This window comes from Heloderma suspectum, chromosome 14, assembly GCF_057233095.1.
Source record: "Heloderma suspectum isolate Gila_16-S chromosome 14, 16-S_ref, whole genome shotgun sequence".
Taxonomy (NCBI): domain Eukaryota; kingdom Metazoa; phylum Chordata; class Lepidosauria; order Squamata; family Helodermatidae; genus Heloderma; species Heloderma suspectum.
In genome coordinates, this window is record NC_139471.1 from 1,675,181 (window position 1) to 1,698,421 (window position 23,241).

General features: G+C 47.3%; 1 protein-coding gene across 1 annotated transcript in view; it reads left to right on the forward strand.

Moving 5' to 3' along the window:
* The window catches only part of COL5A1 (collagen type V alpha 1 chain), a 253,839-nt gene that overhangs the window by 126,217 nt on the left and 104,381 nt on the right, over window positions 1–23,241 (forward strand). The window contains exons 12-20 of the mRNA XM_084821216.1: window positions 5,344–5,418; window positions 7,136–7,228; window positions 9,814–9,870; window positions 10,146–10,199; window positions 14,655–14,708; window positions 17,843–17,896; window positions 21,177–21,230; window positions 21,941–21,994; window positions 22,892–22,936. Of these exons, the coding sequence (XP_084677342.1) occupies window positions 5,344–5,418; window positions 7,136–7,228; window positions 9,814–9,870; window positions 10,146–10,199; window positions 14,655–14,708; window positions 17,843–17,896; window positions 21,177–21,230; window positions 21,941–21,994; window positions 22,892–22,936 (540 nt within the window). The remainder of the gene's footprint in view (window positions 1–5,343; window positions 5,419–7,135; window positions 7,229–9,813; window positions 9,871–10,145; window positions 10,200–14,654; window positions 14,709–17,842; window positions 17,897–21,176; window positions 21,231–21,940; window positions 21,995–22,891; window positions 22,937–23,241) is intronic.

A 23,241-nucleotide genomic window follows, 5' to 3' on the forward strand; every position in this document is an offset into this window, starting at 1 on the left:
GACTGCTCAGCCTGGTCAGAAACAGGTGTTTGTGGACTAAGTGGATGTTGCACACAGCTGTTGCAGTGGAGTCTTCAGCTATATGTATTTATTTAATTTATTTAAGATATTTCTTGGCTGCCTTTCAGGGCAGGAGCCATCCCAGCAACAATAAAACTCATATAGTACAAAACTAATGTGGTGCTAAATACAGTAAAAACAGCAACAGCAGCAAACATTCTAAAAACCAAAAAAAAAATCCCACCAGCATAGAACAAAATGTACAACACACAACTGGAACTACAAATCAGTCCGATAAAATATAATCAGGGGAAGGCCAGAATAAAGTACTAAGTAGGGATGGACACGACTGAACGACTGAACAACAACAACAAGGGATGATGGAGAAATCTGCCGCAGACTCAAAAGAGGCTGGGTTCCAAAGAATCTGACCTTTGGGGTCCGCGGCAGACTGGCCGCACTCACCTCTGGGTCTGGAGGAGACCCCGTAGGCAGCTCTCCGGCTTCCTGTAAAATGCAAAATCTTATTGCAGGGAAGTTACAGCCATAAATGGCATATTGTAGGCCATTTGCGGCCATAAAGCACTTATGTTTACCTAAATACAGCTGTAAAAAGCTGCAATTTAGGTAAAAGTAAGTGCTTTACGGCCGCAAATGGTGTAAAATATGCCATGTATGGCTATAATTTTCCCATGCTGGGCTGATGGCAGCCCCCATGAGCATATCACATTTTATAGGAAGCCAGAGAGATGTTCCACCAACTCCGGCAGATGCAGCAGGGCTCCGGAGGACTCCACAGGGCCCCAAATGGCCCAAAGTGCCCTGCAATAGACCCCCCCCCAAGACCAGACACTGGGGGGATCATACATCCCTAGTAGTAAGTTTTCAAGACATTCTTAAAAGCCTGCAATGATGGGGCCTGACAGATCCCTGGTGGCCACTTATTCCAGAGGTGTGGTGCCACTGTGGAAAAGTCCCTCTCTTATGTACTTACCCACTTAACTGTCTTCAAAGGTGGTCAAATGAGAAGGGATTCTACTGCTGATCTCAAAGTGTGGGCAGGCGAAAGCAGCCCTTCAAGGAATTTGTCCCCAACTGATTTAGGGCTTGAAAAATTAAAACCAGCACTTTGGTCTCAGAAATGCACTAGTAACTAGTGCAGCTGGTGCAGTATAAGCGCTGGGTGATCTAATCGCCTCACCCCCACCAACACTCAGGCGGCCACATTCTGCACCAGCTGAAGTATAGCGGGGTGGGTGGGTCAGGCAGCGCTCTTTGGTGTGGGGGCTCACAAAGTGATCCTGGGATGATCACTGGGAATGGGGACAGATTCTGAGCATGTTGCTGTTCCCATTTGTGAAATGTCGGGGGGTCTGCATTTCTGCCAGCAATTTAGAATCCACAAACCAAATGCAAATTGGAATGAGGGCATGGGAAAAGAACGGAGGGATGATTCCAGGGAATAGAGTTGATGAAAAGGTGCCATGGTCAGAGGCAGACATGTGCCAGAGATCACATCAGCCTCACTTTTCCAGAATGCTATCAGCATCTGAGCCTGACTGGACTCCCCAGCCCTGCTGCAACTACTCCATAGTGAGCCAGAACTAGCCAAGTCCAGTCAGGCCAGGTCATGGGGCCATGAGCAGTGCTTCCAGATCAGGCTTGCTCTGTAGTCAGAAAAACCAGGGAGACTTCTTGGTCCTGGCTGCATCATCATCATGGAACCAATTACCTGGGGAGGTGGTGGGCTCTCCCACCCTGGAGGCATTCAAAATGAGGCTGGACAGGCACCTGTCAGGGATGCTCTGGCTTGGATTCCTGCACTGAGCAGGGGGTTGGACTTGATTGCCTTGTAGGCCCCTTCCAACCCTACTATTCTATGATTCTATTATCATCATCAATCTTGCCTTACATTTGCCTCCTTCCCAAGACTTTCCGAAGACATTGGGCAAACCCCCTTAAATCCCCTCACGCTGCTGCTTTTCCAGTGCTCCCTTTGTATTTGCGCCTCTTTGATGGCCCAATAATACCCTTCCCAGCGGCTGTGGCATGACTGAGCATGAAAGGCCCGGCTGTGTGCCATCGATTCTGCCTTACAAGGAGATCAGTACCGCAGCCTGTCCTTTCCAGCAGGGGCCCAGCCAAGCAGTTCAGTCTGGGGGGTTATTAAGTGACACTTGGACTCCCAGGCCACCTGCGCTTCCTGAACTGGAAAAGCCCCATGGGAGGAATGGCCTCATGATGCCTTCCTCATGATGGCTTTAGCTGAAGTGCGGGAAGTTAAGGAGGCTGCCGGCTGCCACAGAGATTACTATACAATGACAGACAGGACAGGACACTCATGCACACTCCTCAGCCACCTCACAAGTAAGGTCAGCCCAAGAACCCCAAGCCCAGCCCATGAGAATTTCTCCGAAATTTCTCCTCTTGAATGTCTTTTCGGAAGCAATTTCTTTTCTATCAAATTGAATGAGAATGGTCAAAAAATGCAGGAGAAATTTTCTGCACAGCTCTAGTCTTAATTGCCCATTCTAGAACAAGCCATCCCAGAATACTTTGCATTGCAACAGGAACAGCTCACAACAATGTATTGTTCTGCCCAGCAACTGTGAGGATTGCAGCTAGACTAGAAGGGAACAGCGAGGTCTGAGCGGGGTGGCAGGTGAGGTCAGCGTCCTTGCTAATAAAAAAATCCCGGGGCATTGGCCCTGTGAGCTCTGACGCCAGCTCTGATGAGCACCTCTCTCCAAGATGTGACTGACCTGTGCAGGCACTGGAGCCAAAAGCAATATCAGCACATGTTCGAGATCTGTGGTGGCTTCCCATTTGGGCTGCCCACTTTTTGAATGTGAAATGTGCAATTCATATTTTGAATGTAGAATTTTATCTTGAAGTTTTGCGCACTTTAGACAAGTTGCTGGTGCCTCTTAACTGTGTTGATGGGCACCAAAATGTGACATCTCATAACTTGTCCAATACAAAGGCTACCAGAGGTCATCACTTACATGTCAGCTACTGAATACAATCCACCGTGATATTTACAAAGTACTTCAAGGACTAGACAGTGCACAACACTTAAAAATAACAACTCTACCCACAGGCTTATAATCTGAAGAGTACAGTGCACCCCAGACATCATGTGCTAAATATATTGCCTGTCAGGTATAAAAACACTGTGAGATGGACTTGTGCCGTATATCAAATATTGAAATTAAATAACATAAAATGTTAAATGCAGATAAGAAATATTACACACACACCCAGAGAATATTTGGAGATATTCAACATCAAAACTGGCACAGGAATTTTAGGAAAATTGTGTGTGTGTGTGTGTATGTGAGTTGTGTTCCTGCTCTAGCACCCAAACATATATATTATTAATTTGTTTATTGATTTATTATTAAATTAACCAATACTATTTATTAATTTACTTAATTTCCCCAATCCTATGCACACTTGTCTGGGAATAAGTCCCATTGAATTCAATAGGATGTACTCTTGAGTAGACATGCATAGGACTGTGTTGTTAGTTACTTTCTACACCATCTCTCCCACAAGATGGGAATAGGGTTTTTCCCCCCAATATGATTTAGAAACCTAACAATTAAAACCAAACTTTCACTCATCCAGCAGAAAGTTGTTAAAATGGCTAAACAAAAGCAAACAAACCAAGACCTGATCCATTCTCCAAAGCTTGCTTAAGAAGATGGACCTTTCAAAGTTTCCCTACAGAGCAATTGTATGCACATATCTTCAGAAGAAAGTCACTTTGAGTTCAATGGGACTTACTCTTGAGTAATGGTGTGTAGGATTTCAGCTGAAACCTGATCAAGATTCCTGTGGAAGGCTGTTCCTGAGCTGCAGGGCTATTTCTGAAAAGATCATTTTCTTCCACTGCAGTGCCTGTGCTGGTGTGATTCAGGATTCAGACAAAATTGAAATGAGTTCAGAGAAGGGCAACAAAGATGATCAGGGGACCAGAAACTCAGTCCTACCTATGAGGAAAGATGGGAAGAACTGGGTCAGTTTAGCCTTGAGAGGAGAAGACGGAGGGGGTAGGGATGTCGGAGAATTTCTCCACGAATCTCCGGGAGGCCGAATGCCAACGCATTCGGCCCCCCGAAATTAGTGGAGAAACGGTCCGCCACCTCCCGGAATGGGACTTACTTTTGTCGAATGTCCCTGGCGCTGGCAGCTCCTGGCGGTGGTTCGGCGGCGGTTCGGCGGTGGTTTGGTGGCGGTTTGGCGGCGGCGGCAGCTGGTCTTCCGACCGGCTGCCGCTACCGCCATTTCCCAGTAAAAAAAACCCAACAACAACAAATGTGATAGGCTACGTAAAGATTTACGTAGCCTATCATGGCTAGATTTTCAAAAAACACTGTGATAGGCTACGTAAATCCTTACGTAGCCTATCACGGCTGACTTTGGGGGGGGGGAAGCGCGTACGCAAATGGTGGCGCCCATGGGCGCCGCCATTTGTGTTCCTTATTTGGGCACGTGTAGTCTACGTAAACATTTACATAGACTACAGCGAAAATAAGGGCAACGCTATTTGCGTACGCGCTTTTTTTCCCCCCCAAAGTCAGCTGTGATAGGCTACGTAAGGATTTACGTAGCCTATCACGGCTGACTGCAGGGACGCAAACGGCGGCGGCTATGGCCGCCACCATTTGCATCCTGGCAGGAGACGAGATTCGTGGCCAGAGGGACGGGACGCCTCCCCCCCGGCCAGAATTTCTACCATGAAGCAAGCTGCGGGATAAAGTAAGGGACTTTCGTCCATCCCTAGGAGGGGGATATGAGAGCACTTCCCAAGTCCCTCAAGGGCTGTCACACAGAAGGGGGCTTCAACCTGTTCTCTGTCATCCAGGACACAACGGGCGTAAGGTACAGGAAGGCAGATTTTGGTTGAACATGAAGAGAAACTTCCTCATGGTCAGAACAGCCAGACAATGGAACCAACTGCCCAGGGAGGTGATGGGCTCTCCCATCTCTGGAAGTCTTCAAGCAGAGGCTGGACAGCCATCTGTCAGGGATGTTTGAAACTGGATTCCTGCACTGTTCAGGGTGCTGTACTCGATGGTATAAATGGTCGTTTTCAACTCTAGGATTCCATGAGCCCGTGAGCCTATGATTTGGATTAGCAGTAGGCTCAGGCTGAACAAATACCCTTCCCTCTCCAACACTCTCTTACTTCAGAACGGTCCTGCAAAGAAGGGAATAGAGCAGCCGGACTGGCCGCTCCATGTATGCCTTGCATTGCACCATCTTTCCCACAGTTCATAAACGCAGTGGGTTCCAACGAAATCTGAATGTCTCCTCTTTATTCCTCTCCTTTTGTAGGGCCCCCCTGGGCGACCAGGGCTCCCTGGAGCAGATGGGTTGCCAGGACCTCCTGGGACGATGCTCATGTTGCCGGTGAGTTGCCTCTTAACCAGTGATTTCACTCTTGGGACCAACAAAGGCTCCTGCTTGAGGTACATTTGACTGAATGTGCAGTTCAATGCGTCATTCACTGGTCAGAGCATGCAAAGAAGAACTGTGCATGTGCACACGGAGTGTGTGTGGTTCCTGTATATATAATAATTGTGTTGGTGAAGGGATTCTGGCAGGCACAGTTTGCACTCATCCAAATTCCCTCTCCCTCACCTGTAGTCCTGTTCAGGGGTGATGTTGGCAAAGTCAGACCAGGCATCCTCTTTTACAGAGGACAATCCTCTCTTTGAAGGGCTGCCAGAGGTATCCAATTGAAGGCATCCTGTATTTGATGGACTGTCTAGTCCAAGTCCAGTTTAAAGATAAAGAACCATCAGAACTGTTGCCTTCTTTCTGGGAGTCCTAAAACTACCACCTGTCAGTGCCCTTGAGTTCTGGTCTTGGAGGCTTAAAGATTTTGCTTGTGGTGTCTATGAGGGTGAGAACAATTGCTGTATCTCAAAGGGCTTTGATCTGTAAGTGTTACAGAGACTTTCCACTACTGAATATGCTATATTTTTAGCCTTAATTAGTAGCATTCTGAGGAGACACACTGGGGCGGGGGGGGGGGTGTCTCCCAGGAATCATTTCTCAAACCGGAATGCTCCCCTTGGAACAATGTTATGTCAGGACTTAATTTTCAGCTGTTTTATCTTGGCTTGTTTTAATGCTCGCTGGTTTTTAACTGTAAGATTTTAATTGTTATACACCACCTTGTGGGGAGGGAGCTCTTTTTAGGGTTGAGAGGCAGCGTGTACATGCTTTACAACAAGCAGTCCCAGGTAAGGAGATCAGTTAGCGCTCCCCCACTCAGCTCGGCCCACAAGGCAGCCCCACACAATGGCCCAAGGCAGCCTTTCCCAACGTGGCACCCTCCAGATGTTCCCGGCAGCAACCTTTGTCACCCGTTCCCTGGGGATGACGGGAGTTGTAGCCTAACACATCTGGCAGGTGCTGTGTTAAGAACGTAAGAAGAGCCACGCTGGATCGGACCAACGATCAGACTCATTCAGCATTCTGTTCACACCGTGGCCAAGCAGATACTCCAATGGGAAACCCACAAGTAGAACATGAATGGAACAGCACCCTCCCACCCATGTTCCCCAGCAACTGGTGTCCATAGGCATACTGCCTCTGATTCTGGAGGTAGCAGCATATAGCCTTCAGAACTAGTAGCCATTGATAGCTTTCTCTTCCATGAATTTGTCATTTTATTTTACACTGACGGGTGCTAAGTTTAGGACTCCCAGAAGGAAGCTACTTTTCTGTCTCTGCTTCTTCATCTGCATTCTTCTTCTACCTTCTGTTTCTGCCTTCTGATCCATCCTTCCATCCTTCTCCGCCTCCTCCTCCTCCTCCTTCTTCATAGAAAAGATAATTACTGTGAGATTTCCACTGCCACAAAATGTGGCTCTGTTCCAATCTGCATATTAGCCCAGGAATGATTGTGCGCAGGGAGAGAGAGAGAGAGAGAGAGAGCGAGCGAGCACAAATCGTGGTGCAGAGGGCAACAGGGGCTGGATGCGTTGCCCAACCCTGCTGAAGAGGGACGTCCCGGTGCAACTTGACTTTCAAGGGACGTTGAAATACTCCTTGCCTTTTCGTGGCCGCGCGTGTCTGCGTAGCAAGGGTTTGATGTGCCCGTCCTTCCCATCCCTAGTTCCGGTTCAGCGGCGGAGGAGACGGCGGCTCTAAAGGCCCCCTGGTGTCTGCACAGGAGTCCCAAGCCCAAGCCATCCTGCAACAGGCCCGGGTAAGTGCAGGACTTCTCCTGCGTGCGGCATGCCCATGGGCTGTGGGGCCTCTTGCCCCTCCTCCCGCTTGGACTGACTTACGTTCGGTGCATCAGACATACTCGACCCTAAAGAAGGAGCTGGATCCAGGTTTTCACTGGATCAATGTGCTGGTGGAACTGGAACTCCTCACCCCCTGCTTCCCATGGCAGCCCTTCCAGCCCCCTGCAGCTGCTACACAGAGTCAGGAGACCCTGCTCAAGGGGATGAGCTGTGGGGTGCATGCATAGGGGGAGGGATCTCCATAAATCAGGGTGAGCAACGTCCCTTGAGCAGAGCCTTCCATTTGTGGAAGGCAGATCCTGGATCCAACCCGTTGCATGTATGATCTGTGCCAAAGTGGTGATACACCGTCCTGAGTAGGGATGTCAGAGAAATCCGCAATGGATTCAAATGAATTCGAATTTCTGTGAATCTGACTTGCAGATTCCACAGTGGACTGGCTTTTTCTGAGACATGCTGATTCCACAGACTTGTGGACCAGTTTTTCCCTTTTGGGGGGATTTGCACTAATTTGTATTAGTGCTAACGTGCATTAGTGCAAGTGTGCAAACTTTCGCCAATCTTCAGTACATTTCATCCTGAACGTTGACATTCTTTTTGAAAAAGCAAGTGCACGATAATGCATTTTTGTGTACATTGCTCTTAAATATATGCATTTATATTATTTACTTATTAATAATACTGCTTAATAAAATAAAACCCCATAGTTGTTAATTTTTAAAATTTATTTTTTCCTAATAGACCCATTTTTGCAAGCATTTTTCCTAATATAATGCATTTTTGAAAGCTGTTTTCCCTAATATACACTTGTTTATGTGCAATTCTGACTGGAGAACTCCATTGCTAAATTCAGAGATGGATGTGTTTCAAAGGATAACTGAGTTTCAATTCACAAATTGGTCCAAAAATGCGAAATTAGGTAAGTTCAAATTAAAATGTGAACTAAATGACTTTCTCCCAAATTCCTACACTAGGGATGGGTGAACGAGCGATGTTCCAGATTGCTAGGATTCTCAAAACATCATCTCACTGCTTGTCTCATGCCTGATTCCTGTTCGCATTTGCAATTGTTGCTCTGAGTGAGCAGGAAAATTTCACAAATTGAGCAGTGAAAAAATGTGAAATTTGCACAAATTCCCTAATTTCCGCAACTTTCCTCCATAAACTAAAGCAGGCTGATTCAGCCTTTGGGGTAAATTTGTGCATGTTTGGAAATTTGCACAAAATGAACTGGAAAAGTTGCGCAAATTGAACATGAGCAAGTGTTGAGCAATTTGTGAAAAATTTTGGCGGACATGTGCTCACCCTTGCAATCACGTTTGGGGCTTCGAACAGGACAATGCTCACATATTTTGCAAGCAACAATGAACTTCTCATACATCCATATCCTAGAGAGTATGAGCTGATGCATAGCATAAGTGACCTGATGCTAGCCACATACAACAGCTGTTTGGATTTATGTGAGGCTGCGTCAGAGTTTAAATTGGGCCTCAAATCCAGCAATTCTTTTTTTCTTTTCTTTTAATTTTGTTCCGACTTCATATATTTCCCAGCATCTTGGATTTTGCTGTTGAGACCAAAGCAGCAGCACTTTTTCCCCAATGTCCCCTTTTAATTAGAGAGCAGTTAAACACAGCACATAGTTCACTAAATAATCTAGCATTTCTGTAACTGCCCCCCCCCCCATTACAATCACAGCTCTGGGTGGATTTTAATTACCAGAGAACACAGATAATTACAGGTCTTTTAAGGTATTGAATTCTTCTTGCAACGGAACACATTTGTCCCAGCAACATTACGAATTGTGAACAGACCCATTACCCGATGAAAGATTTATTGACTGTGCCCTGGATACATGACTTTTTAATTAGTGGCTTTAAATTAAAATAAATAAATAAAATGAGACTGATCCATTTTAAGTCAAATTCTTGCTCTTCATACAAGTAGTAACTCACTATCCCAGATGTTCTCTCCACCACCACCCAGTAATCCTGTATATGTGGTCAGAACCAGATGTCTCTTTTACTTCCGTGTAACAGTGCCGGCCCTTGGTTTTGGAGGGCCCTTGGGCAAGACACCCTCCACAGGGCCCCTCCCTCAGTGCATCATACCTTCTCCTCATCATTGTCACCAGCTGCTCTCCTTCTCCTCCTCTTCGTCATTGTTGCTCCCACATGCTTGCTTGGCAGGCAGAGCGCCAGGGAGCGAGGAGGCTGTGGCATCTGCTGCTGGCTGCTGCTGCTCCTCCTCGCACCCACCGTTGCCTGGGCCAGAGCGAGAGGCTGGCAAACAAGAAGGTTGCAGTGGGGGAGAGGAGGAGGAGCAACTCCAGGGGGCTCTTGTCGGTGGGCCCCTGCTGGGGTGTGGCCCCTCGTCAGCTACCCCACCATGCCGACCCTTGTTGCCAGCCCTGCCCTGCCATATGGTTTATTTTTCTGCACTGATAGCTCTGGAAACTATGGCTTGTTGGGGGTGGGGAGGCGACACTGCATTCTAAAATTAGGTTGTGCCATCAATTAATGTTCTCTCTCTCTTTCTGCAGCTGGCATTGAGAGGACCAGCTGGCCCAATGGGACTTACGGGAAGGCCAGGACCCCTGGTAAGTAAGACCTCTCGTGCTAGGGCAGCAGCTCCTTGTTTTCGTTTTGGGCTCAACATTGACTAGCATTTTCATTGGGTGCTGCAATGATCATGATAATGGAAACTGAGGGAACTAGGCTGGCATCATGGTTGGGCGTCCCTTGTCCAGCTGTCCCTCTTGATCTGCCTTTTCACAGTCCTGTTGTTGCTGCAACCAGGTTGTGTGGTCAAAAGGGTGTATTTATTTCTTTATTTCTACTTATGTGTGATTTTATCAATGTTCCCTTTCCACAGGGACCCCCAGGTGGTGGAGGAATCAAAGGAGAACCAGGAGACTTGGGGCCTCAGGTATGTAGGAGAAAGCTGCATCATCACTGCTGGAGTGATGGGATGAGCCATTTGCCCCTGATCCATTCCTTTGTGGTGCCATAGGTTTCCTCCATTCTTCATTCTGTTCCTCCTGAATTCCGGTTTGTTTAGGAGGCTTTTAAAAATTAATTCCAGAATTGGAGTGGAATGTGCTGTTTGCCAGAGTTTTTCAGCTCGGTCGTGGCTCTCCTGCCACTGGTATGTTACTGGTGAACACAAGCACAGCCCGCTTCCAGCATGTTACTGATGCATATGACCTCACTGATAAAACACTGCAAATAGCAGTCTCAATGCAACTGTGCATTTGATTAGTTGTCCCTATGATTACCAGAGGCAGGGCCTTTCCCGTGGTTGCCCCTACATCTTTGAAATGCCCTCCCCCAGAAAGTGTATATGCCTTTTTGCTTCCCTCCAGGAGGATTTTAAAGACTTAATTATCCCAGTCTGCATATGATTAATTTTGGTTTACTGTGCTTTTAACTAAGCTGTTATCTGTTGCTGCTGCCATTTTATTTCATAGAATTATAGAATCATAGAATAGTAGGGTTGGAAGGGGGCTACAAGGCCATCGAGTCCAACCCCCTGCTCAATGCAGGAATCCAGATGGATTGCTTTATCATCTACTCCAGGGATTGATGTCAGACTGACTGGTCTGTAGTTCCCAGGTTCCTCCTTTTTACCCTTTTTGAAGATAGGGACAACGTTAGCCCTCCTCCAGTCATCTGGCACTTCCCCCGTCCTCCATGATTTCTCAAAGAGAATAGACAGCGGTTCTGAGAGTTCTTCTACCACGCTCCTCCTCCTGTATTTCTGTGCAGAGAGATGTATTTTTCACATACAGTGCAACCCCACCTCCCTTTCTGTTCCTCCTCTTTTTGAACAAGTTATATCCTTCAATTGCTGTATTCCAGTCATGAGAGTCATCCCACCAAGTCTCAGTTATACCTATCAGGTCATAATTTCCCTCCTGTATTAAGAGTTCAAGTTTGTTCTGTTTGTTTCCCATACTCTGAGCATTAGTATATAGACATTGAAGACCATGTGCTTCATAGTCTGGCTTTCTTCCTACATGTGTCTGAAGACTATTATTGGGCTCTGTCAGAGCTGTTATCTCCGTTGCAGTGCATGTGCTTGTTGGGGGCACATTACATCTCCATTCCCCGTAGGATTCAGTTTAAAGCCCTCCTGATGAAGTTCTTCATGCTGTGGCCAAACACATTCTTCCCATCCTTTGTGAGGTGCAACCCATCCCTTGCCAACAGCCCATCTTCCAGGAAGTATAGCCCATGGTCCCAGAATCCAAATCTCTCTCGTCGGCACCACCTTTGTAGCCAGTCATTCACCTGGAGTATTTTTCGTTCCCTTTCTATCCCTCTTCTAACTACTGGAAGGATGGATGAGAAAACTATCTGGGCCCCAAAGTTCTTGAGTTTCCTTCCCAAAGCTTCAAAGTCTGATGTGATCTCTTCATAGCTCCGCTTGGCAGTATCATTTGTTCCCACATGGATGAGAAGAAAGGGATACCAGTCAGTGGGCTTTATGAGTGCAGGCAACCTTTCAGTCACGTCTCTAATTCGTTCTCCCGGGAGACAACATACCTGGCGAGTCCACGGGTCTTCACGACATACTTGGGTCTTGATCCCACGCAGCAAGGAGTCTCCCACTACTACCACTCTTCTCTTCTTCTTGTTGTAGGCCTGGGTTTCATCGCCTCTGTTTGACTGACCTTCAGCCTCTTGCTCATTAGGTTCCCCTATGATTCTTCCTCTGCAGGCTGCCCTCCAGTCTCATCCACAAGTACCTGGAATCGGTTCCACAGCTCTACTGCTTCCACTGGCGCAGAGTGGCATCTAGTTCTTCTCCTGTCACCTTTTTCCAAGGAGTATCCTCTACTCCATTTTTCTTCACCTCAGCATTTCCCACTGCCTCATCTTGCTGTTGCTCTTAAAGCTTCTGGTCTTCCCTCTGCTGCTGTAGTTCCCCCATTCTGTCCAAGAACTCTTCGTGTTCTCTTATTCCCTGGAGGGTCGACAGTCACCGCTCCAGTCCAGTCCACTTACTTTTTCTTCCAGCAGCGTGATCAACTTCCACTTGTTGCAGGTGTAGGCCATGTTGTTCTCATGTTGTTGTTCTCTACAACAACCCATTTGTTGTATCTTATTTGTTAATTATGTTCTGAATATTGCTTTTAGGATTTTATTGTGTATTTCACCCTTTTAAATGGCTGTAATCCACTCTGTGAGGATGTTTATCCCCCCCCCCAAAGTGGGCTATAAATCTTTTACATCAATAAAAGGGGAGCAGTTCTAGTGGTGAAAGTGGCTGTTTTGGGACCTCTTGGGACACAATCTCACCCGCACCCTCTGCCGCAGGAGAAAATTCGAGCTGAAAGTTCTCTTCAGATAATTTTTGTCCTGAAATCTTGGCAACCCTTTGCCACTCAGGGTTCCTAGTGCTGGGCAACTAAGCATATGAGGCAGCTTTATGTTGAAATGCTCCAAATGAAATGCCGAGGGATAGAGTTCTGGAAAGTGCTGATTGGTAGTGAGGATTTGGCTGCTGTGGAAACACGCCTCAAAAGGCCTGGACATGTCCTCTAAATTGTGCACCAAAGGGCACTTTTGAGCATCCGGGTGGAGAACATCGAGTGAAGCAGACCATGAAAGATGCAGATAGCCATGGGTGGATGGTTCTATCAGTGTTTAATTATCCATCAAGTAGGGATGTCAGAGAAATCCACCATGGATTTAAATGTTCCAATTTCTATGACTATGTGGGTTCTGCAGCACACCAGCTTTTTCTGAGTCGCATGGATTCTGTGGACTTGCGGACCATTTTTTTTTTACTTTGGGGAGGGGAGGGGAGGGGAGAGGGATTTGTGTTAATGTGAATTAGCACTAGTAGAATGAAATTCTGGTTAAAAAATCCAATTCCATCGATGGTTGGACAACGAAATGAAAGACACTTGACAATCTGTGAAAGACAGACACAATGGATTTAACAAAATCTGTACATTGCTACAAGGCCCTGTTCAATTCTAGGATTCCATTAAGCCCATTAAAGTCTCTCTCTCTCTCTCTCTCTCTCTCTCTCTCTTTCTCTCTCTCTCTCTCTCACACACACACACACACACACACCCCAACATGCAAGCTGATGTGATTGCATTCCAGGAGACAGCAAAAGGTGTTCGAGGGATGATGTGTCTCACACATTATCCTTTCACCTCCTGTACAATTCCTTTCTAAGCAACAGGCTATCTAGTAGAAACAGACCACCTAGGTGCTCTTGTAAGTGGTGGTAACCAAGCATCGTCCTCTCTTGATAGCTATCCTTCAGCCTTCAGCAAATAACACACACATCCAGAAAGCCCAGCTTCACAGCCCATTTGTCCTGAGCTACTGTAGTTCCAAATTTGCAAGTGATATTTCACCTGCCTCCTCCCAGATGGGCCACAAAGAAGAATTCCACATGCACGCTGTGCCATTGGGGTGGGGGGAATAGACCCATTTGTCTTGGGCGGGGGGAGATCAGAATTTGCCCCTTATATTCCACAAAGAACATGGATTCCTAGCAAAGTATTACATTTTACAGCTAGCTTTGCACGCTCATCTCAATGCAGGGCTTGAATAGAGGAGTTAGAATAAGCTGTTATTATCCTCTACCTTTCCTTTCTGAGTTCTTTGTTTGATACCTGGGTCTCTGCCTTTTGGGTTTATCTGCTCTAAGATGGTACAGAACTGTCTTGTATCCTGATTCCAGTGAGCCACTTTAGGAAGGAAAGAAGCTGTTCTTTGCACCTTTTGCATAGCTCAGGGGTGCACAGCTTGCAGCCCTGAAGGCCTTTACTGCAAACCCCCAAAAGGTGCCCTAACACTCCCACCACTGCTGAACTCCACACCACCACCTGTACGCTCTCCTGCCTCGGAACTCAGTGTACAGATTGCTCTTTTCCTTCCACTGCTAGCAGTGATGAAAGAGCTTGGGATCAGGCATCTGTGTGTGCAGGCATGCACGCACATATTTTCCCCTAACCCCAGACGTGACCCTTGGGGCCAAAAAGTGGAGGTGCACCCCTGGCATATATGTACAAATGTGCCACGTTCACTGGGATGGTTGCCCAGCTCAGATGGAGACTTGCTGGAATTGGCCTGATTGCTCCCCTTTGTTATATATGTCCCCATGGCAGATGTTAACATTCTGCTGAAAGTCTACTTATTTTTTCCTCTTCCCTCCCCACTCCTTTTTCCTTGTGTGCTGTGTCTCTTTAGATTGTAAGCCTGCATGCAGGGACTGTCTTACTTTGCTGATTTAATTGTAAGCTGCTCTAGAAGCCGTCTTGGGCTGAGGCACAGGAAAAAAATATTTTAAATTAACAATATTCTAGTCCATCACCATCTGCTCTTGCTCATTTTCATTCTGTTCAATTTCTTTCAGGGTCCACGAGGTGTGCAAGGCCCTCCCGGCCCTTCGGGGAAACCAGGACGCCGGGTATGTTGGAATCAGGATATACTTGACATGGTTGTGCAAACTGGACATGCTAGCTGCTCAGAGGCAGGAAGCAGAACCAGGTCCATTATTTTCCCCAAATCATTGGTCTCATTCTAAGGAACCACCTCTGCCTGTGAATGGTCACACATGTGAGGAATTGGGCAGGCAGAGTCTTAGTTGCCATGTTGGTCTGTCAGAGTGAGAGAAAGAGAAGGAGAGGGAGAGGACGCAGAAGTGTGATGACATTTCTGTTGGAACAATTTGTGCCAAAAAGGAGCTCTGTGTTAATGTTCAGAGTCGTTAGGGCCCTGCGGGCTCAGGCCTGCAAGAACTTAGTTGGATGGGCCAGAGGTGGGCATGTACTCCAGGCCAGCCCCAAAAGTCAAGTTCTGGAGCAGAAAACAGAATTCAGGGGGAAGAGAGGTGTGCACATCAACAAGCTCAGGCAGTGTTGTGTCCCTTGGCTCTGAGGCTCTTCACTACCCTGAGGAGGACTACCAATTCCGATGGGTCGCTGGCCATCCCACTAAGAGGAGCCGTCCGCACCCCTTTCTAAACCTTCCTGGCCAAAAGATGTAGCTCTTCCATCATCTGTGACTGAGGACTACTTCCCTGTAACTTCTCCTATCCCCCAGCCAGGCAGGGTCTTGAGACTGCAGGAGCAGATACTGGGCCTTAAAGAACTGCACTAGGGGTCCAGGCCAGGCTCTGCCAGCTTTTTAAAGGCCTCAGTTGACCTCAGCTATTTGCTGGGACAACAGCTCCTTTTGGGAAAATGTTCCAGCCAACACTTCTTGCAGGCTCTCTCCAAGGTCCTGCCTGACTTAGCACAACTCCGTGCAATTGTTTGTAGCATTTAGGACTAATTGGCACCCCTCTCTGATAGCAACTTGAATTTATCTCATGAGCTGAATGGCTCAGACTGAGGGGCCAGGACAAAAGGCGAGGCTTTATACAGCCCAATGGGACCCCGTTGGCTTCGTGCATCACCTGACAATGGCTCAGTCAGTAGCTGCCATACCTCTGCCTGCCCATTGGTGGCATAGCACGCAGTGGCTCTCTCTTCTAGCGGTGCAGAGAGAATGGTGTTTGGTTGCCCATTACAAGTCTCCTTATGAGTAGGGGTGTACAGATTACTCACCCCATTCCGGTCCGGGGCATCCCCGGTGGGGGGGAGGTGATCCGTCCCTCCCCCCGGAATCCTCTCCAGCCGGCTCCACTTCACGGCGAGTCCACAGAGCTGCTGACTGGGGCCGCCCGCAGCCAGACCTCCGTCCGCTAATACAGAGGGTGATTTTTTCACACCAGGCTTGTGAGAAACACCCTCTGATAAATCTCACTCTTATCAAAGCTACCTCAAGATTCCTATTGTATGTTTTCCTGAAGGGGAACCTGTATGTTCATCTTGAAAATTATGTCCAGTGGAGTCTGGTAACAACCTTAAGAGTCATCAAAGGCCCCTGAGTCTGTGTACTAGTTCCGTTGACCCATGTTTGGCTTCCCTTGGGAGGAGTTCCCAAGGAGGGACTTCACAAGTTTAATTTGCATTTCACTCTGGGGAAAATTCTGCTGTCAGTTTTTAATTCATCCTCTGTGGCTGCAAAACTGTGCCTCTTCCTCTGCTTATTCTTGAGTTGCATTAGATAAGAGGGAGGAAAGGAAAGGGAGATCACTGTGTCAAGCATGGATGCAGAAATGTACGAGTCGAGTCCTGGACCTGACCTGTCTCCACTTAATTCAAGTTAACAGCCGGCCCTTGCACATTTAATTGAAGTATTAAGAGGCCGTTTAGCACATCTTTGCACTGTTGATCTCAGCTGAGCCCACAAGCATCAAAATCAGCATCTCTTGGAGTGGTGTTCCGCGTGCAGCACCTCTTCAGCAATCAAAGGCAGTATCTTAAAATCTCTTATTTCAAAATATGCTGCCATCGCTGTTCTGCGTTGCAACTGCAAATAAAGACAGGCTGGTTCACGCATCCTTCGGGGAACAGGTGAAAGATTGTTGAGTGAGACATAGGAAGATAAAAAGAGCCCGATATGGTCTGTCCTAAAGGGCCCATATCTAGTCCACCAACCAACAGGTAGACTGTGAAAAAGAACTCAGGACAGCAGCCAATCTCAAGATGAACATGAGTCAGCTGTGTGATACAGCTGAAAAAAAGGCAAATGCAGTTAGAGGCTACATCCATTGAACTATGGGTTCCAAGTCATGAAAAGTAATTGCTGTTTAAGTAGGAAGTAGATAAACTAGAACAGATTCAGAGGAGGGCAACAAAGACAGGGGAACTAGTGTGTTAGCCTGGAGAAAAGCAGAGGGGACATGACAGCACTCTTCAAATTCCTGGAAGGGTGTCCCATAGAAGAAGGAAATACTTGTTCTCTGCTATCCCAAAAGGCAGGACTTGATCTAATGGGTTTAAGCCACAGAAGGGTAGATTTTGGTTGAAGCTTAGGAGAAACATCTTAATGGTAAGAGCAGCTTGCCATTACCAGAGGAGTTGTAGTCCAAGTTGTAGAGAGCCAGTGTAGTATAGTGGTCAGGGTGTCGGACTGGGACTCAGGTTCTAGTCACCACTCACTGGGTGACTTTGGGCCAATGGTTGACTCTCAGTCTAACCTGCTTCATAGGGTTGCTCTGAGGATAAAATGGAGAGGGGGGAGACCATGTAAGCCACCTTGGGTTACTTTGAGGAAAAGACAGGATGTAGATATATCATCATCGTCGTCATCATTATTATCTTAACTGCCTGTCAAGACCGCGGTCTTCCCAAGGCGGAGAGGAGCAGGACCATGTAAGCCACCTTGTAAGAGAGAAAAAGGTGGGATATAAATCTAATAATAACAATAAACACATCACCTCTGGAGGGCACCGAGTTGGCAAAGGCTGGTGTGAACCTACCAAATCTGGGTTTTGGGGGTGGAATGGGGGCTGGGTATGCCTTGAGCTTCTGGCAAATGCATCAGGCAAGGGATGAACTATGACTGTCATTTCCAATAAGCCAAGAAGAAAAAGCGGCTAACCATGGTCAAAGTGGTGGTCATGTGACTTGGCAGCCTGCCATAAGCCCACAAGCGGATGTTTCTCGGCCTTGATCAGCCCTTGTCGCTTAATTTACCCTCCCCTCTTTTTAGGGACGTGCTGGCAGCGATGGCGCCAGGGGAATGCCAGGCCAGACTGGACCAAAGGTAATTGGACTTAAAATTGACATGCATGGTTTTGCGTTGGTTACTTTTATCAGTCACAGCTGTTCTAGGGAACATGCAGTTTACATGAAGGAAGAATTACGTTCCAGCCTTCCAGGTGAAATGAAACCCTTGACCGACGGGAGTAGTAGAGGTGTTTGAGAAATTTGCTTCAGTTTATTTTTGATCAGGATTCACCCAGTTTGCACCTTCCATACCAAAACAGATTCAGATGCCACCTGCCATCAAACTCTGTACATGTCTGAGCTTGTGATGTGCTGGTGGACCTCCCCCTCCCCCAAATGCATTCGACAACACTGAAAAATGCCCCTGAAAAACAAACAAACATGCTTTTGAAAAATGCACATAATGACACTTTAATCAATGAGAGAAGAATTTGTACATTTGAAAGATGTGCAGAGTTGATGTGTGCATTTGGAGAAATGCATATGAAAACATGCACAGATTTTCATGTGGAAAGAAGGAAAAAAATGACGCTCACAATCCAGTATGGATTTGAGACAGAATGAGCTTAGAGACGGAACTGGGAGAACTTTGGTGAGCTCATGTGTCGCTGATTCGCACATCCCAAGGAAACGGAGCCCCAGAGCCCCAGATCCAAGCGAGCATGGCTGCAGATGTATTGTCTGTGCATTCACGTATACATTTGGAAAGAAATCCCCCCTCCCTTTTCTTTCTCCTCTCCCCTTTTCTTCCGAGTCCTCTCCGCGACAGAAGCCATTAACGGTGAATTTGAATGCAGGGAAGTTTGTCTGGAAGGCATCTGCGACAAGGCTTAAGTGCTTGATTATGTAGGTACTTAAAGTGGAAATAGATTGTGGGAGGGCACTGCCGGGGCGAAAGGGGCCTGCAAATCACGTTGCCCCTTAAGTGCTGCTGCCACCATTGCCTGGTGCCCCCAAAGGAATGAGCATTACAGAGCCAGGAGAGCTGGGGAGGTGGCAGTGTAATTGATAGCCGCAGAGGCAGGAACTAATTCCTCCATATGAGGATGTACAAGGATACTCCAGGACCTGAGAGAACCATCATTCATCCTCTCGCCCCGCACAGATCCCACAAGGGCAGCTCGCATTGCTTTCCCCAGTGCCCAGGTAATTCATCCTTTGGATCACTCCTGTCCAACATGATGAGCTCCCAGGGACTTGCTGCATTAGGGCAGAGCTGTGCTTGGAAAAGCATGCCATGGGGGTGTCAGCAAAACGGGCCCTGTTCCCCCCTCCATGATGCCTCATTCCCCCTCCCTCGTGTCCCGATGTCCCGACGATGTGTGTTTCCCTGACAACGGCAGCCAATGAGGTGGGGGAGGGGCAGGCGTATCGTTAACGACATACTAAATGTGATCGAAAACGGGGGAGATCTCCCCATGCACTTCGCCATGTTGTGGAGCAAATATCTCTGTCATGCAGATCTTCAAGGAGCGGGGGGGGGGGGTCTCCAGTTTAAATGCTGCATCCCAAATGCTCTGGCATCATGGGGCAGAATTTGACACAACCCCAACTTGAGGGCTGCTGCTCCTGAAACAGAGATCCTGAGACAGGGACATGTGAGAATTTCATGTTTTGCTCGCAAAACTTGTGAGCGTGTCTCATTCGAAGCTCTGAATGCGGGTGGGAGCACCCCCACCCAAAATATTCGCCAATGGTCAGACATGTGCTCATGTTTGTCTCATCCCCGATTCCCAGTTCAATTTGTGCAAATTTCCTTCCATCGCTGCTCTATTTGCACAAGTTTCCCATTTGCACAGACAGAGCAGCGATCGCAAATGCGAACGGGGATTGGGCAAAAGGCGAGGAGCGAGACGATGTCCAGAGAATCCTGGCTGTCTTGAATTTTGCTCGGTCGCCCCTCCCTAACCTGAGACAAGGCCGACACCCCTCCTCGGCAACTGCAGTAAATACGTGGGAGGTAATGCTGTCACTGTGCATGCTTCTCCCCACCCACAAACACCCAGCAGTTCTGGAAGCAGACAGCATGACGGGTGGTGTGCTATGGATGGTTCCAACACATGCTTCAGAACCGTACAGGTTCTTACTTCTCTATTAGCACCATGGTACAGGGGAGAGGAGGGGGATCTTGACCCAGAGCCTCTGTTTTGATGCTGACCATGCACATCCATGGATGGAGTATCCGGACATGGGATGCTCAGGCAAATTCCAAGGGGCCAAGCACCCTAGAGGCCCCGCTGGCGCTGGCACCCCTTTCATTTCATTTATTTGTAGGGATGTGAAATTCAGCAAAGGCTGAGCTTCTGACTCATGCCCTCATTAGATTGCAAGTTTTATTTTATTCTTTCTTTGTGCATGTAAATTTGTGTGCATTTCGATGCACATTTCCTCAAATATATGCATCAATTGTGCACATTTTTGAAAATGCAGGCAAGTTTCTCCTGTTGATTAAAGAGTGTTCATGGGCATTTTTCAAAATGATGCATTTTTTTCATGTGCATTCTTCAAATGTACTTTCAAAGGTATATTTTTGTTCTGCAAGTTTTCAGCGCAGGCTTGGAAATCCACACACTTCTGCCACAGATTGCAAAACAATGTGTATATATTCTACAGAAATGAATATAGAAATGCCTGTGTAGTATTTTCATAGGGCTGGAGGGGCTGTTTTGGAAAGGAAGGGGCAGAGAAGTAAGCTTCCACCAGCACAGTCGATCCAGTGTAAATCTGGATCCAACTTTAGCCTTGGAACTCTCATTTTACATTCTCGGTGGCTGGGAATCTTCACTGTCTGGTCTGACGCCTTAAGGGCCGTGTTTGGACCACAAGGAAGGGTATAAATCTGGGCAGAAATGATTAGAGGATTTGGCTCCTGTGTACATGGACAACTGGGTTAGATTACCTATAGGAACTATTCAACTGGCATAATCAAAATTTGCCAATATTGCTTCTTTTCGGTGTCTGCTAAAGATATTTTGTACTTAAACAAACTTTTCCTGAATGGGCAGCCCTGGTTTTATTGGTTTAACTTGATTTTAAATATTTTTGTTCTTTGGTAATTTGATTCTGTTTAGGAATCTTTTTTAGATATAGAGCAGTTGATAACTTTCCACCAGGAACCAGGGGTGCTCCCCTGAGCCACGTCCAGTCCCCAAACTGTTCTGTTTGGACATCTTCTCTCTTCTTTGGGATGTCCCCACAGACCTCAGTGTCGCATCACAAGTCGTGGCTATGAACCAAGGTTGGATGTGGCTGTCCCAACAGGAAAGCACAGAGAATCCTGAACTGACCAGTCTCTCTCTGTTTTAATTTTGTTGAAGGGTGACCGAGGTTTTGATGGCCTGGCCGGATTGCCTGGGGAGAAAGGGCACAGGGTAAGTCCCTGGGGGTTTACTGTGTTTGGGCAAGGTTGCCTTATCTGCAATTGCTAAAAGGAAGAGGATCTCTGACTGGTGTGGATGGTTTTTTAGATAGCCTCAAGTCTCTTTCGACTTGTCTATTTAGGTATTGAGTCTTTCTGGCACGATCCCACAGTCTGGAAGTGTGTGGGTGGTGGTGATGGTGGTGGGGAGAGGTATTGTGTGAGTGTGACATAAATGGCTTGACCAGCATCTTTCCCTGGGACTCAGACATGTTGAGAGAAGAACCCAGAGTGGCACATCTCACTCATCTTATGAGATTCACATTGGCTATACTCCAATATCACCCAAGATGGTGGAAATGGAGGAAGATGCCTCGGAGTTCTTTTAGCCTTTGACAGGGCCGGCCCTACCATGGAGCAGAGTGAGGGAGTCTCCTCAGGTGGCTGATGCTGGGAGGTGGCAGCGAGGTGTTGGAGGAGAGAGCTGTGGACCACGCAGCGTGCCCTCAGCCCCCTGAGCTAGTCCACCGCCTTCATGTGTGGTGGAGGAGGCTGTCTGATTGCCAGCGTCAGGGAAAGATTCAGCTGCCTGTCCAGTTTGGCTTTTGTATGTGGAATGCCTCAGGCCAAAATGCCTTTGGCTGAGCCTGGCCTTTGACCTTGGGATTTGGGCTTTTCGGGGGCTATCAAGAATGTACCTGATGTTGCCCTTTGCTCTCTTAGGGTGATCCAGGCCCGTCAGGCCCTCCTGGGGCTCCAGGTGAAGACGGGGAGAGGGTAAGTTCTGTCAGCTCTTTTGAATTTAAGGAACATGGGCCTTGTTCACACATGATAATGTGCACATGTGAACAGAGCTGCCACAGTTCAGTCAGCACTCTTCTGTGCATTTACTATCATATGTACCATTGTTGTTGTTGTTGTTTGTGGGGGCAGAGCATACCTATTGTATTCAGACTCCGACCAAGGCCCTCTGGTATGATAGAAAGGGTCTACACAAGTTTCCACCAACCTGCTGCCCTCCATATGTGTTGGTCTGCAACTCCCTCCATTCCCAGACAGCATGGCCAATGGCCATTGGAATGATGGGAGTTGCCATCCAACATAACTGGAGGGCATCAGGTTAGGGAAGGCTGTTGTAGACCAGGGATAGGCAGAAAGTCCATTTCCAGATATGTTGGACGTCAACTCTCAGCGTTGCTGGCCATTGGCCATGCTGGCAGGGGGTTCTGGGGATTGAAGTCCAAAACATCTGGAGATCTACCTTCTGCCCACCCCTGGTGTAGAAGACCCTATATTTAATCCTCTTGCTAGGTTTTCCTTGTTGACCCTTCATCCTGGTGCTCAGTCCATTAGTTACTGACCTTCCTGAATCAATCCCTCCCCCCAAACACCCACTCTCTGTTTAAGCAACTTCATCTTGATAAATGTTGACATGAATTATGAAGGCATCGCTTTCAGCTTGCCTCCTCTCCTGTCAATTCTACCCAAGCAATATTATTCTTAGGGCTGATGAGGTTGTTCTTATGCATGGCTGCCCTTTTATTCCTCTCAGGGAGCTGCTTTTTCTGTGCAATTATGATTTAACAAAGAGTGGAACACCTATGATTTGGTTGACAGAACCAGCTCTTAATCTCTCTTTCATCTTCTTGTTTCCATTCCTCTGCTGCCAAACAGGGTGACGATGGAGAAGTTGGACCTAGAGGTCTCCCAGGTGAACCTGTAAGTCAGTAAACAAACAAATAATACAGCTTCTTGTGTTTTAGCAGATAAAGGTCACTTCTCACAGTATGTTTGATAGGTGTACAGCTCAGATTCTGTTTTAAGAAAACGCAGTGTGTGAATTGGACAGCCCTGTGTGTCATCTGGGTGTATTCATGGAACAGCCAGAATTGTCTCTAGTTCCCTGGGGAGCTACTGAAGCATAATGTGTGCAAGAGGCATACATGACTCATTTTGTCCGATTTGCTAGCTCTGAAGTGCACAGAGTCATCTAAGATAGGAGAAGATGATGTATGACGTTTGTG